At 33.3% G+C, this 16,922-nt stretch overlaps 1 protein-coding gene across 2 annotated transcripts; it reads right to left on the reverse strand.

Moving 5' to 3' along the window:
• Positions 1-1,911: 1,911 nt before the first annotated feature.
• On the reverse strand, positions 1,912-12,803 carry LOC108204719 (probable inactive histone-lysine N-methyltransferase SUVR2). Of its 2 annotated transcripts, none has more exons than XM_017374287.2 (11): positions 12,649-12,803; positions 11,896-11,994; positions 7,253-7,485; positions 7,130-7,168; positions 6,519-7,047; positions 4,761-5,758; positions 4,365-4,630; positions 3,750-3,816; positions 3,607-3,657; positions 2,765-2,858; positions 1,912-2,244 (listed from the first exon to the last, which is right to left on the reverse strand). In XM_017374287.2, exons 3-11 carry the CDS (start codon positions 7,433-7,435, stop codon positions 2,216-2,218), a joined length of 2,256 nt encoding a protein of 751 aa, XP_017229776.1. In that variant the 5' UTR covers positions 7,436-7,485; positions 11,896-11,994; positions 12,649-12,803; the 3' UTR covers positions 1,912-2,215. The 2 variants fall into 2 exon arrangements, with proteins under 2 accessions (XP_017229776.1, XP_017229777.1); XM_017374288.2 differs by having other exon boundaries at positions 12,566-12,690.
• Positions 12,804-16,922: the final 4,119 nt, after the last annotated feature.

A 16,922-nucleotide genomic window follows, 5' to 3' on the forward strand; every position in this document is an offset into this window, starting at 1 on the left:
TCTGAATGATCTGAGCTATATGGATCTATCTGCATATCAACTTTCTGGCGTGCTTCCGAATTCCATTCATAAATTATCCAATCTGAAAGTGAATATACGAGGTCACATCCCGCCTTCATCCCCTGAGTATGAAGCTGATGAAGACGATAGTGAATATACAAGGTGGCTCTATGTAAGTTTCAGCACTAGTTTTTGGTGGATCATTGGAACTTTAATGCTCAACCGTCGTTGGAGACAAGCATATTTCCTGTTTCTCTACGATCTACTCCCTCCATCCCAAATTAGATGAGCCTTTTGGCAAAAAAATTTATCCCAAAATAGTTGAGCTTCTCCCTTTTCAATGCATATTTATCAACCATCTTCCATCCTTACCCTCTCTTATTTATCATTCCAATGAACCACTAGCTAATATACAATAAGAAGTCAACACAATAAATATGGGCAAAGATGGAAAAAAAACAACCATTTAATATTACTTAATATGTGTGAAATGAGCAAAAGGGTCATATAAATTAGGATGGAGGGAGTAAAAGACAATGTTATCGTGTCTCTGCGCATTGCCAAATTGCGCAGGAATGTTTAAGGCTTGAAGTCTTGCATGATGATGCAAAATACCACTGATCTTTCTGATCAATGTTTATCAGTATCATTGCTTTATGCATTTGTTTTTCCATCCACTCTTTTGAATCATCAATTTCAGTCTTGTCTGTTGTTGCATAGAATCTAATTCTTACTCATGAGTCATAACTAAGTTTTATTCAGAAAAAAAAAAAATTAAAAATATATTATGGAATATTTTAAAAGAGTCTTAAAAAACGTGCCAAAAAGTAACGTATACAGTTCATTGGCACGGAGGAAGTAGTGTTTATAATCTTTTGAGTAAAGTGCATTTTGTGAACCTGCACTTTAAACGAAGCGAGACACCACTTGCAATATTACACTTCTAAAACCACCACATGCAACCCGATACAATTTATGCACTCTTTTCTATAATTCTTAACGCCGTTAACAGACAAAGGAGTATTTTGTATAATTTCACCACTGTAACGGTTTTTTTGTTCTTCGTTTTGCCATTTAATGAAACTGCAACCCTCCCAAATCATTTTACAGCCTCACCTAACCCTAATTTTCCAGCTATCATATGAGACAACTTCGGGAAAATTAGGGCTCCGTGAGATTGTATAATTATTTGAAGAGGTTGCAGCTTCGTTAAATTTAAAAAAAGTATAAAAGAGCCATTACAAAGATGAAATTACATAAGTACCCCTTTGTTTGTTAATGGCGTTTATATAAATCATATGAAGTGTGATATTGCATGTGGTGGTTTTAAAAGTGCGATACTGCAAGTGGTGTCTCACCAAAAGTGCAGGCACACAATGCATTTTACTCTAATCTTTTTTAACCTAAATAAGAAGGCACATAAGAAAAGCACTACATGACACTACATCATGTAGTGTTTATAATCTTTTTGACCTAAGGAGACACATAACAAACAGCTAGAAACTTAAGGACGATCCTAATGGAGAAGACTTATGACCCTGATGGGAGAAGATACAACGTAAAACTAACGGATCCTAATGGTAGAAAATGTAACATTACGTTTTCGAAGCCCAAACAACACAATCCCATATGAAAATATCTCCTAACCTTAGCAAAATCCCCTCAAAGCTAGTTGTGTTCACCAGTTTTTAAAAATGTGATATTTCAGTCCTTAATTCTCCAAATTAGAGCCTTTCCTCCATTTCCAACAAAATGTACTTTTGTGCGAACAAATTAGTTTTGGAATTTTAATCAAATGCTAGTTCTGTCTTTTCAAAACATAACAATAAAACAATTCTCTGATGAAAAAAAAAAAAAAACCATTATTATCAGGTGAGGAATCTAACTATTATTTTAAAAAACAGAACAAGGTAAAGAGAAATCTAACTCTCCAATACGTTTACTACTTATCCAGGCACACTAAAAAGAATCATAAAACATAATCGCTAAGAAAGAACGACAAATACAAGCTGTCCTCTGAACGACAAATTTTTCCGGGTAAACCTAAAGGCTAGAGCTAATCAACCAGCATGCGCTAACAAGGTCAGCTGGAACTAGGTTATACACCACACCGATATTTGTTGAACTAACGGCAACACTCATATAATAAGCAAATAAGCAGGATACGACAAATTGTCATCATTATCAGTAAACACCGAATCCAGCAGTTTGTCAATCATGTCGCTGTTGCTTCAGATGCAGATCCTGTATGAAGCCCATGATAAGTGTCAGCGAATTGGAGCTGATCATGGTACAGAAAAGCAAATTTGACCAAATCTCGATTACAATTTACATTGCATAAATTTGATTTGAATAAACAATATGATGCTGCTCCTGAATCTTGAACAAGATCCACAGTAATCATAAAAAGAGTACCTAAAGCTTATGGACCAAGAAGAATACTTTTCCTGATTATTTTAACCGTCTATTTTCATCTATAAAACCCCAGCTAACTTATGTCAACGTATGCGATGTATATACAACTTGTTGTGTATTAATAAAAGTACTCACTTGAGAAAGTGATGGTATAGCCAAGCAGTAAAAGCTTATCCTTTGCCGATCCCAGGTTTTGGGTTCAATTCCCTCTCACTCGAAGATTATCTCAGAATGTATACTACTCTATGAGCCTATAAGCTTTACAAAAATCCTTTGCCGATCCCAGGTTTAGGGTTTAATTCTCCTACTCTATGAGCCTATAAGCTTTACAAAACAAAAAAGTACTCACTTGTGCGGTTAATGTTGCGGCAAAAGTTGCTACCGCACAGGCACTCAAATGTGCTGATAGGACGATCATGATCATCAAAATCAATACCATAATCCTGCAAGTAACATAATTGTAATGGCTGTTTGACAAAGAAAATGCATACAATAAACTAGATGTACAAGACCAATTTTGCTGGAAGTTAACTACAAAAAAGTAACATTAATGAGATAACAAAGCAGTTAACAAGTGGCTGAACTACATGCATAAGCAAGAAGCAAACATATTAAAACAATTTTAGATTCAGTCAAAAACAAAATTTTAGAAAATGCATCAATATTAAAGAATTTTGAATTAAGCTCCAAAAACAATAGAGGCAGATAAAGAACAAAAGTTGGTGTCAACTAAAGGTGTATATTCCGCAAATTACAAACAAAATCAGATCTATATAGGCTGTAATTTCTATATATTTTGGTCATTTTAGTTTGATCTGGATATAACATCCTATGACATTCACTTTTCAGTATTAAACTCTGGTGAACTTGAGCTTATATACAGACAAAACAATCTTATCTGAACTGGTAAAATAGTGAGATAATTAATAAAACCATGGTGTGCTTGTTAAGTAGTTAGGCCATCCATGTGCTAAACTGGTAAAAGTTGATCGGTGGAGGTCCACATTAATTTCCATTTTTGACACTAATCGGCTCGATGATTGAGAAAAAACTTGGATAAACAACCTAAATGGAAGAAGAGGAGGGGGGGGGGGGGGGGGGGGGGGGGGGGGTAAAGGGGTAAAAGTAACATGATGGAATAATCACTAACGATAATCCCAGATATCTACAAATATTTGCCAACATACTTACCCATGTTAGCTCTTCCAAAGCTTTCACCTCTCTTGTTGTGAAGAAGGCTAGCTGTGATCAAAAGAAATAAACTACTAAATATGTACTGCACACCATTAGTACACATGTAAATAAACAATACAGCAACTAACAAGACTCCTCACATGGTAATAGTGGCGATCTGGAGTCTCTACCTCCACAGGGATTTCAATCAAATTTGAGTCGACACACCTACAAAACCAGATATTAGCTAAAACATTTAAAATATGGAAAGGCAACTAAACATGGATTATTATAGAACTTCAAGAAAGGCATCTAGTATGGAACTTAGGAAAATGTTGATGGAGAATAACAAGTACGAATGAAATAACTCAGATTTTGTGGCAAAATACAAGGAACAAAAATTAAGATTTAAAAAAAAACTAAGATTATAAATATATTAGTATTACCTAGACGAGGTAAAATAATTTTTGTAGATGAGGTAGTACAAAAACCAAAATGCACATACAGGACACTTCACAGGAAATTGTATCAAGGTGATTCTTTGGCAGGTTGAGCTGCATGCATGTGTTCTCTCAGGGACATGATGGTTTGGATGAAAAGAAGAGAATAAAGATATGATCCTTTTGATCAAATGCCATAATCAGACTTGTATTAACAGTTATAAGAAATTCAGCGCAAAAAAGTAAATCAGATTAAATATATATAATAAAAATGATTAGCAACTTATAAATATGATGGCAAATATGCAGACAACGATGCCCAACATTATTACTTACCTATGGTTGATGAACCTTGCAACATTACCATAATGGGTTGCATCCAAGCAGAGTGCTTCTTCATCCTTTAACACTATCTTTGTACTCCAATTAGCATCAAGAGGCACAGAATATTGATGAGATCCAGTGTTGCGGCCTTGCAAGACTCGATCACAAAGCTCAGAATTCGTTATCACTTCTCCTACATACTCACAAACAAAAGCCCCTTTGGGCAGACTCTCTAGGGTGCGAAGCCCCCAACCTTTTCCTCCAACTGTCATAAACACCTAATACATATAACAAAGAAAGTTATTAACATTTTGTTTGTTTAGTAGATGGAGGAGAAAACCAAGATAGCATATTATCACATCAGAACCCAAGAATTGAGGAGATGCGAATACAATCATTTATACTAACTTGTAACTTGCGATCTATTCCACGTTGTACAACGCGATTGCCACAGTTTTTACTGCAACCACATTTCCACCAGCATTCTTTAATAAACTTCCTCATTAGGTGACCCTTGCATGATTCTATTTTTTCCTCATTTTTCAATCTCTCCAAGGGACATTCCTTGCAAAGTAGTAGTATCTGATTCTGAGGTTCACGTTTTATAGAAATGCACTCTTCTAAAAGCTTCTCCTTAACAAGGCCTTCCGATGTGTATGCATACTCGCCATTATTTTCATCTGCACATGCACAAGGAGTGGATGATGATAGACAGTCACCCGAACATTTCGAACAACAACTCTCTCTAATATGAGCGAGAGAGATGTTCACATGAGCTTTTTGAAAAATCACATTTTCAGGTATGTAGTTGAACGATAGTTGACATTCGCTATTGATTTCATTTTGCAAATAAACCACAACTTTTTCCTGTCCCTTAGACAAGTCATTAACATCATGCACAGAATTCCCATTATTCAGCATAGCTTGAGGCTTCTGGACAGCCATTAGACTCTGACAGTTAGTTGAATTGTTGACTGTAAGTGCTCTGTCTGAGTTGACTTCGTAATGATTCACCATTCTGTTATCATGAGGTGGTGAACCATTCATACCGCTGCATGGTGGAAGAGATATTGGTTCCTGAGGGGAAACTACCGCAGCATCAGGCTGAATGTTGTCTGCTCCATTTAAAGGCGGTGGTACATACTGTACTTCAGGTTTCCCCAGAGTTGAACAATCGCTTACAGAAACACCCGTATCCCCACACGGTGCAGTAGTGACATCAAAGTCTGGATTAGATCTACATTGACTTTTAACCAGCTCTGAATTAATTCTCTTTTCACTTGCAAAATCAGGAATATCATTGTTCTCATCATTATCAATTACTGAATGGAATGATAGCACTGTTTGACCAGTTGGATCAGGTACAGAAACATTTTCAACAGTAGAGCGTCCATCTGGTAATGGCTCTGCCAAATATGGGAAAAAACAGACATTTTAGTGAGGAAACACAGTAGCTCAATTCTAAATATAATCAAGACACAAAAACATTAACCAGTGAAAATGCACTTGGAATAATGGCATTATTTGCAATTCTTCCTGGTAGAAGAGGAAACAGAAGTCAACTCTGTTTCCAGATTCCATCAAACTGTTAATAAATATTCAAAATTAACCAGGATTTTTACAGATTGATCATGAAAACAATACATGAGTTATAACTAGTCCAAACAACAAGAGCCTACTATTAAATAATTAAAAAACAAATCAAACAAAAACTAATATCTGGGGTTAAGCCAGAAACATTCTATCAAGTACAGATCAACTTTTTTCTTACTAAAAATATATATATTTATCACATAAAATATTCAAACGTACAAGTAAATGTGAGGATGAGATTAAAAGCACCAAACAGCTAACATCCAACACAAAGATAAATACAAGTTTCACATATCCATGCTAATATCACTTTAACATATACAAGCCAAAAGGCCCAAACGGTTGATATGCTACTCTGGCTTCATGGAGATCAGAGTCATAAGTTCAATCATAGATATCATAGATCTTGTATGGCCTACACCAAAAATTTGGTGTTGACTAGACACTGGTATAAAAAAAAAATTATTGATCTGTAGACCTTATGTAAATAATGGTATAGCAATTATACAGTAATTTACTTAATTCATATAAATATCAGGACTGAACTGGAAGATAAAGGAACATAAGGTCTACCAGGATGAACTGCTGTAGCTGCAACATCAGCATGTAGCTTTTCATCTATAGACGAACTATCGTTTAATTTTGTCAAAGCATAACCATTTGGAACCTTTTTTGGAGGAAGAGAAATTACAGCATCCACCTTTGGCTCCCTAATGGTCACACCATGAGAAGAAGACCTCTCAGAAAACAACCTGAAATCTTTTGGAGTATCTTCAGGTAGGAGCGGCTCCTTTCCTTTGTCTTTGGAACGTATAAGAGATGAATGAGATGGAACAGATATTACTGGAGCTCCTGCTTCACTTGAAACAGGTTGCTTCCCTTTATCTTTAGCAAGTGGCTGTAAAGATACCGACTGAGGTTCAGGATTTGTAATTTCCCGTGCACTTGCTTCATCTGCCTCAACTTTTGGCTTTTTGAATTCACCAACACCTAAGTCAGGGCTACCGTCTATCAAAGAAGAAGAAAGATGATTATCTTGGTGCTTTAATCGCAACCTTTTTAAAGGACGGTCAGGCTCATCATGCTCTAAATTTTCATCATCCTGGTCAAAACAATGTAAATTAGGATGCACTGGTCAAGTTGCACAAAACTAGTACATAAATGAAGAAAAGAAAATTACTTACATTAGAATTCCCAAGGTTTTTGTTTTTTTCTGATGCTGCCTGGAGATTGGAATGCACAATAAGGAATTTTAACTTGGATATAAATATAAGTGAACAAGACAGAATGAAAAAACAAGAATGCACCTCCATTTCATCTCTTTCAAGTATAGCATCTGCAAGAGCACGGTAGTTTTCTTCTTCAATATGTTCCCAGTTTTTGTCATACAGTTTCAACAGATCTTTCAGGACCGGTTTCACTTTATCTTCAAGAATCCCAATAGCCTTCATAGCACGAAAGGCCTTCAAAACTCGTGGATTTGGCGCCATAGCTTATTTGAATGAATTTTTTTAATTAAGTTGCAACTAAGCCAAAGCACCTGCATTCGACTAGTGTGAGATAAAAATATAACAGGAGCATTCTGTGTGCAATATGTAACAAGGGAATTGAAAAAAATTATGAAAGTGAAGTGCTAAGTAATGTGAAATACAGAATTAGAAAAAACATGGTATGTAACTAATGTGTGTCTTGTTCTTATACGTAACTAATGTGTGTCTTGTTTTTAGTACTCTATACCTGATATCTTAATTATCAAGGTATCAAAACCAATATTGTGAACAAAACATAAAAACTTTTAACTACTCTAAGGTACTGTTTGGTATTGTTGTTGAAAACAGCAACTTTTTGTTGAAAAGCAAGTGAAAAAAAGTTTGGTAAATCTAAAACAGCTTTTTCAAACAGCAGTTTTTAGCCGAAAAGCTACTTTTAGAAAAAGGAGGTCCGCCCATGCTTTTGGAAAAAGCTACTTTTCAGCTTTGCAAAAAATTGTTGCAGATTTCACTATCAAACCTCGCCAAAAACATTATTTTTTATATTATAACTCAAAATAAGCAAATATCAAAAAATTATCAAATAGTTATTTGATTTCTACAACAGCACTTTTTTTACCAGCACTTTTTCTGACAGCACAACAAATTTTAACAACACCCCCGAAACAGACCCTAAGTGGTTATAAATGAGTAATCATGTATATCCACAATGTCTTCATGTAGACGATTAGTTATTTCAGCGAAATCAAGAATTTGCACCTATGACTATAGATTACACCTGCACGCCAAAATCAAGAACTTGCACCTATGACTATAGATTACACCTACAAAGCAAAAATCTGATTCCTTGCTATCTAATATCTGTAAACAGGAAATCATGCAAGAGGAAAAACAAATTCAAATGATATGTTGTCCAAACAATTCAAACAATATGCGAGATATTAAAGAGAAAGAAACAATAAGTTTGGGTAGACTGATTGCAAGAAACCTTTGTTAGCATGAATATGTGTCCAGATGCCAAGTGCCAGAATTGGGTAAAATTTTGATAAGTTTAAACTAATTTTGGTGTAAACAAGTGTCCAGGTGTCTAGACCATACCAATGTCCACGCTCGAGTGTTGAATGTCCGACCAGGGTACTCACAGCAAAATGAAGAGCTAATGTTATTTTTAATAACATTAAACTTCAACTCATTTTAAAAAATAAATAATCAAAGTCACTTCTTCGGTCCATAATAACTAAAAGAAACTAAAAGAAACTAAATGGGAGATGGCACTAGATGGAAGATTGAAAAACACATGTATGAAAAATTATTTAATTTTGGTATAAGGAAGATTGCCAAAGAATCCCCAGTGACTCGATCTGACTCAAATCCTTCAACTCTATCGTCGTAAGGTCATGCAACACTTGTTTCTATGATGTCTCTTGATTTTATGCAATGGACTTGTGTGTATACAATTCATTAGTAATAGACACTATTTTATAAATGTAAAATGAATTAAGATTATATAAGTTTTACGTGTCTAGTGTTCAGTCCCTGCACCCTTGTGACTTCGGATACAGTGGGCTATGTGACATGTAACCGCATTCCAAGTACAACAGGGCTGCCCAAACTTCCTGAACTATGCCCTAAATGAGTCTCAACTTAATTTCTCCTCACATGTCTTTACATAAATTAAATACACAGGTTATGGAGAAGAGCTAACATATAAATTTCTACTCATAAACAAAAATTAAATTTAAACAAGATAACACTTACAACCCAACCAACCATAAACAACATGCAACCCTTTGAGGAAGACTACGAATATGCAAAGTCAGTGTTGTGAATTGCAATGAACTTGAAACACAACCTTCTCTATCTCCAGATTAGATTACTAGATAGAAAGAAAATATACAGATAAGTTTTTGTTTTTTCTGTTTTTTTGTAGTATATAAATTGAGAGTCTTAGCCTACTTCTATATACTTTCTTGGACGTCACCAAGAGACTTCTAGTTCACTCTCTACATATAATATAAAGAATTCGGTCCAAGTAATTTAGTACATGCTCACCTCCTCCAATGTTTTTTATATTTACTCCTTAATAGATTTGTAATAGATTAAAAAAAAACTTAAAATACATAAATTAAAAAAGAAAGTGGAGAGAAAGATGGTGTCCTTATTAATTTATTTATTATAAATATAACTTGAGAGTGGGATAGGGCTCTTTGTAAATGAGGAAAGTGAGGCTCTTGGTGATTAGAGGAGCCACTAAGAGTCGCAGAGCAATATTTCACAATGCACTCCTTTAAATTTACCTTTGGAGATGCAAATAAGGAGCCACTTAGAGTGCCATAAGAGCATCTCCAAGAGTCTCGAAGCCGACTCCTAAAATGTAATACAAATAATGTGGCTCCTTGCAAGTTAGTACATTATTAAGAGTGTCAACAATGCTCATTATACTCATTCCCTTTTTTATATATTATTCATGTTTGAACCAAAAGAGAGGGAAAAGTAGTGGATGAATTGGACGGAGTGAACATTTAATTATTAAACGTTAGGAACTATGTGGAGGCTCTTAAACGAAAGAGTGCTCTTAAGTTTTTAAAGAGCATCTAATGTTGTATTTGGTTGGGAAGAATGAACAGAATGGAATGAAATAATTAAAAATAAGCAAAAATAATATAGGTGGGAAGTTTTAAAAAAAATTGAGTAAATGCAAAATTGTTATAATGAAATTTGAGAAGAAATGGAGAATCTTCCCAAAATTGGGGTGTGATCTCTAGTATAGGGTTTAAGGAATGGAATGGAAGAAGAAATGAAATTTATAAACAACTAGATTAGTTCCCTCGCGGATACCCGGTTATAATACACTTATTTTATTTAATTTTAACAAAAATAATTTAAATATATATTAATGATGTGTGTTATATATGTAAAATAAAAATAATAAAAATATATAGCATACATATAAACATAAGATGTAAATAAAATAGTATACCACAAAATTTAAATAATATTAATAAAAAGGAATTACTTTTATAAATATAATACAACTTAATCAGTACTTTTATAAAATATATTGATAAAAGATAACAAAATGAAAAATGAAATTAAGAGAGTTAGTGGAGTTTATATAAGAAGGAAGAGAGAGGATTGGTTAACTGACTCTATAATAAAATGAGGGGAGAGAATTAGTGGAAACAGAGAATGAATTAATCAAATAGGTACACATAGGCAATAACTTTAAAGAAAGAGATGATATGTGTACATTAAAAATAGATAACATGTGTCAAATTAAATGTGAGAGTGACACATGTAAAGATTGTTCTTTATTTTAGTATACAGAAAGATTGTCCATAACACAATTCATGTTTCATTCTATTCTTTCCTATTTCATTCATCCCAACAAAACACAACATAAGAGTCTCTTGGAGCTTTGTAAGCTCTGTGTGAGCCATGACTCTTTATTGTTTAACTTTTTAACTTATGAGTATAACGAGTCTTGCTCTGAATCCTCTTTTTATAACGGGTGAAAGAATAGCATTAAACTAATGTTGTGCTAAAGAATGTGATATTCATTATATCTTTCATCATATCCGTAATCTCTGTATAATAGACAAAAAAATTATGGAAACCACTGTTTCATCGGAGACCCTGAAGACCATACAAGTTTTTCAATTAAGAAAATGCAAAATGTATTTTCACTAAACATACTATACAAAGATCATCATTTCATTAAAAATCATAAAATTCTTGTATGTACTATGATAGGATATATTTTATAACTTGCTGAACAATACTTTGCAATATTTTGCTTGCAAAACTTACATAATTTTCAAGATATTTAATGAAATGGTGATTTTTCTAACATATGTTTAATATGATAATACATTTTGTAATACTTTTCTCACAACATACATGGTCTACGATGAAATAGTGGACTCCATAGAACTATTATATCTTGCATAGTATCCTTAATCTTTGTATAATATATTCTCAATGATATCAAATGATCACTAACTCATGGTGTATTAATCATTTGTATCAATTTAATTCGCATACATACCTAATTTGAATATCCTCGTATAGATAATATTTCCTTTATAATATTTTCTACCATATATGTTATATATTAACATATTGTATGGCTAACTCATTGATTACTAATCATTTACATTGATTTAATTCACATATTTATCTAATTTGGGCGTCTTCATATGGATAGTATTTTTTTTATAAATATCTTCCTTATAATCAATATCTTCCTTATAATCAATATCTAACTCATTCACATACTCAGTTGCATCAAGTTAATTCACATATTTACCTAAGTTAGGTGTCCTCAAATAGTACTCATATATCATATATCCTTACCTCATATAGAAATATATATCGTATATTCTGCTGATTGTCCATCCATTGATAGGAAACAGTCATAAAATTAACGAAAACAGATGTCAGAATAATAATATTCTTACCAAACAAAACTCCAGAAAAAACAACTCTATCCACCAAAACCTTCAGTTAACACTGGTCTTGCCAAATAAAGCTCCATGCAAAGCAGTTCGCCATTAAACCTTGAAATTCCAGAAAAAACAATCATCAGAAAGGTAAAAACACTGCAGTTCGAAACTGAAGATCATTGAAATTAACACAAACTCGTCAAAAAGGTAATAAACTAAGAACCCGAAACCAATTCAAAGTTCAAACCACTTTGCATGTTACAACCAATTAACCCATCTCATAAATCAAATCACAAAAATATATAAACATACATTCAGCTCAATTTTCCAATTACGAAAAGGGCTTAAACAATTAGTCACACAACACGCCCATATTTTCGATTTCACTAAAACCCCAATTACAATAACACATATATAACCCATTTGTCCAATTACAGAAAGGGCATAAACAATCAATCGCAAAAAGGGCTGAAACAATCAATCACAAAAACCAAAACCCATATTTTCAATTTCACTAAAACCCCATCACAAAAACAACACACAGCAATCAATTAAAGCACCTTTTCACTAAAATAACAGAAAAAACAATATAAAAAAGACTATAAACCAAAACCCCAACATAAATTTCCTCTGATTACCCCAAGAAATCATACAAAATACGCTTAAAATTATAAACTATACATACAATTTAGTGGGTGTACATGCAAGAAGAGAAAAAACAAGATGAAAGACAATTGGAGAGAGAGAGAGAGAGAGAGAGAGAGATACTGATTTGGGCACGGAACTCAGAGAGAGAATTGGAGAGAAAGGGGTATTCTAGGAGAGAATAGCGCGTGAGGTGGCGCGTGAAAGCAGCCACGGATGAAGTGGGGTTTTATGTTGCGTACTGCATATAAGTGTTCAAATTGGAGCTCATTACTGATACTAGAGTCGTTTAGGAACAAGTGTCCACTTTAATATTATAATTTTTATTTTAATATATAATATCCCCAATCTCACATCGGTGTTTTAAATGTTCTCGATTTATTAAAAGAAATTGCTGAATTTTTTCTAATTTGATTGATTTTTTTAAATAAATCTTTTATAAAACTTGAATTGGTATGAATAGTAGATCAATAGATTAATTTTGATTTCGAATTTTTACGATCATAATCGAATACATTAACTTTAGTTATATTTTCAAATTTAATAATGTGGATATTTAAATGATATATGTGGGCATATATTATAGTAAAATACATTAACAATTTAATAACAATTCAAATATTCAAATATAAAGAATGAATTCTATTGTGATTTTTTTATTTGGAAACGATATTTTTTAAAATATATTATTATGAATAAATATATTTCGTTTGTCTAATATAAATATATATGGTCACATATTCTTCACCAATGAATTAATTATTTTAACATGACGTTTTTTTATTAGTATAGTTAAATTATATGGAGTATGGATATCCATTTATACAATATTTTCTCATAAATATAGTTGAATTATAACTCTTCATTTATATTATAATATGTTATGATTGATTAATAATATTTTCTAGTCAATATAACATTTAATAAGGACAAAATTTTTCAAATTAATTAATTACTTGAATTATATTTCGTCAAATGCTCAAATCAAAGCAACTCTAAAATAATTTATTATCTCAACTAATTCTAAACATGCAAAAACCCTAGCAGCTTCAAACACTCATTTTAACTTTCAACTAATTTCAAATAATTTATTACATCAAATAATTTTAAATATACAACATCTTTTTTTTAACTACAAACACTCACGCTTGAAATGAAATACATAACAACAAAATACATAATTACGGTGCAGGAAATTATTCGATGTTTATGAATATTTATACTATTTTTAAATTTTAAGTATTTCAAAAGAAATTAATTTTACTCCGTTTGTCCCATCCGTTCTCCCTCTGTCCAATCAATTCTTTATACTGGTATGAACACCACTTTGCGTTTTTTTAAAATAACCAGATGAAATCAAAAGAGAAATCAAGAATTCAAGTATAATATAAAATTTATTCACCAAGAAAGATCGAATTGTCAGAAGAAAAATTTTTAACCAATAATTATTTGTCTAATAATATTAACGGTTTTTCTATCATGGGCACATGCTAAGCGCGGAAAATTTTGTGCTTGGATCATTTTGATTGGCTCCTATCTCATGATAATGGTGGACCCTCCTGCAAATACACCAACCACACCAATCAAAATCTCCCAAATATAAAAATTTTCGCGCTTAGCATGTGCCCATGGGCACACACTAGCCAAACCGTAATATTAATCTATACTTTCCGTACAAATGAAGAAATTGGCACATTTGCCAAAAACTTTATTTCTGGTACTACCACTAGAAGAAAACTTAGGATTTCTCCGGCCTTCCCATGGTATATGGAGTACAATGCAGCACAATTTCTTAGAATCGTGAATGTGAATAAGAATCTAAGAGCATCTCCATTCATCAAGAGTCTTTAGCTAAAATATGAGTTGGCATACCAGAAATAAAAAATTTAGCCAAGCTTTCAAAAATCGCTAAATTTGTCAAACATCTGCGGTAAAAAATTTGCAAGAAGATTGCATATCATTTATTATCGTATTAAACTGATATATATTCTATTTTAACAACTTTAAATATTAAAAACATATTATTTTTATATTATAACCAACCAATATAGCCAACAGGAGTGTGAGCAATAATTTACCCTCCAGCTCCAAGTGTGATTGAGGTTCCCACTCCATGTCACCAAATTGCTACTCCAAACACCAACGGTTTGAGGTTCCGATTCCCGTTAACTTAACCGGGCTCATTAATCATGAAGCAAACTTCTCTTATCATCTCCTGGTACATATGTTACCATCTCGTGATCTCTTTCGACTTCAAATTGATTTCAGTTCGACTTCAGTTATATATTCTGGATACTTTGACCACTGCAAAGAATGCAAGTAGATTAGAGTTGACATGTCAAGCATAAAAAATAACTCAGTTGTAATCCTCTGAAACTTTTTACAGTCACAACATAGAGTATAAGAAGCTACATTGCGTGTTTCCAGAAGAACAGAACCAAATAATAGCGGAAACGGTTTTTAAGAAAACAGAACGGCAAGAGTAATAGGAAAGTACATGAAAGCACACCACACTATTAGCAAGTGCACATGGTAGATTGCCCCGCTCCATTCACCCTACAAAAAATTACAAAGGCATGACATTCAGCCCCTAGATCAATCCATAGAGATTAATGATTACACATACGAGCTAGCCTGGAAAAACATTTGCCATGAACCATGAAAAATGACTTGAACTTCAGATGTTCGACTAGATATGGGATGCGCTGATATTGACTATTTACCTAGCTTCTGTGCCCCATAGTCGTGGAAAGAAAAGTTCTATCAGCGCACAGAAGGTGAAGTTCTATGTTTGCCAAATAGCTATAGGTGCAGAAGATAAGTCATGGGTTTATGTTTGCACTACTTAGGTGCTAATAAGATCTCATTTTCTGATAGCTAAAGATATATCTTCTAGTGATTAGTAGCCGCATACGGTTTATACAAGATTTATGAGTCCTAGCAGAATGAACAGCTGGGAGATCACTTTGCTTCTAATGGTCAAGGGCAGTCATAATTCCTGAACCAGCTCCATGGAAAAAGACATTAATTATGATATCCGAAGTTTTACATGCAGCAGGCACACTTGGATGATTTGTAAATATTGATCAGAATTTATTCTCAGATTATTTCGACATTTTTGTGTTCTTAGATTAGGGGTGATGGCAAAATAATGCTCCTACAGTGTCATAGACTTATAGTTGATGAAAATATTTATATTACTATGACACTTGCCTCACAAGTAGATCAAAGGCTTTAGTTGGGTTACCTTGACTCTCCCATAATCACACCAATGTACCTTTTCCAGATTCGACCCATGTAAGTATCGATTTTACTCTTCACAGCCCTGAATTTCTGGTTATGATGATGCAATCCAATTTTTGTCATCTGGAGTTGCTTCAAAACGACTAAAAAATTCGATTTCATTGTCCCAGTTAACTTCAGATATTGCTTCTCAACTACAAACCAAAAAGAACGTACCTGTAGAGTAATGAGTAATTAAAAAGCATGACCAATTTGTACAAGAAAGAACCAAAGCTCATATGTATCTCAATGTCCGCATCAATCTGAATATCAGTGTTGACAAGTTACATGTGCAGACACAATCAGAGACAATAAAATTAAAAGGCATAACTAGTCCAGACACCAAGAGCCTGCATTTTAATGATGAAAGAAAACATATTTGAGCTCTAAAAAGATTGTATCTTAGAAAATTAGATATCAACTGAAAGTGCAAGTGAAGCTGATGCTTGAAAAAGAATCCAAGTACGGGGCCTGCTGGCCTAATGGTTGGTCATTGGTGTTACAGTCAACAATTTAAATGAAAAGTAACAATGAGGCTTAAGCCGGAAACATTTCATTAAGTATAGATCAACTTTTTATTATTATAAGCATATAATATATGATATATAAAAAGACTTCAGGGGCATAAATAAATGTGAAAATGTAATCGAGAGCATCAAACGGCTAACATCCAACACAGAGAAAAATACAAGCTTTACACATCCCTGCTAATATCACTTTAAAACATACAAGCCAAAAGGTCCACAAACTACTTGTACTGGTTGTAGACCTTATGAGAGTAGAGCTATAGCAATTAAACAGTCATTTCCATATATCAGATATATATCAAGATTGAACTTAAAATAGATATGAACATAAGACATACCAGGAAGGATGGCTGTAAGCGCAACATCAGCATGTAGCTTTTCTCCAGTAGTTGGCCTTTATTTAATCCCGTAAACACATGCCCATTGAGGACCTGATGGTGGGAGAGAAATTACAGTATCCACCTTTGTTTCCCTAATGTTCACACCATGCAAAGAAGACCTCTCATCAAACAACCTGAAATATCTTTAAGAGTATTTTTTTCGGTAGGTGCGCATCCTTTTCTTTGACTCTAGAACGCATACGAGAGG

Source organism: Daucus carota, chromosome 1 (assembly GCF_001625215.2).
Source record: "Daucus carota subsp. sativus chromosome 1, DH1 v3.0, whole genome shotgun sequence".
In the NCBI taxonomy this organism is placed as follows: domain Eukaryota; kingdom Viridiplantae; phylum Streptophyta; class Magnoliopsida; order Apiales; family Apiaceae; genus Daucus; species Daucus carota.

Bases quoted from the DNA above. Each gene is read 5' to 3' on its own strand.
- LOC108204719 (XM_017374287.2), bottom strand. From the start codon at position 7,435: ATGGCGCCAAATCCACGAGTTTTGAAGGCCTTTCGTGCTATGAAGGCT. The intron at 4,631-4,760 runs GTTAGTATAAAT...TATATGTATTAG, and splicing joins GAATAGATCGCAAGTTACAA to GTGTTTATGACAGTTGGAGG. The intron at 2,859-3,606 runs GTAAGTATGTTG...TGTTACTTGCAG, and splicing joins CTTTGGAAGAGCTAACATGG to GATTATGGTATTGATTTTGA.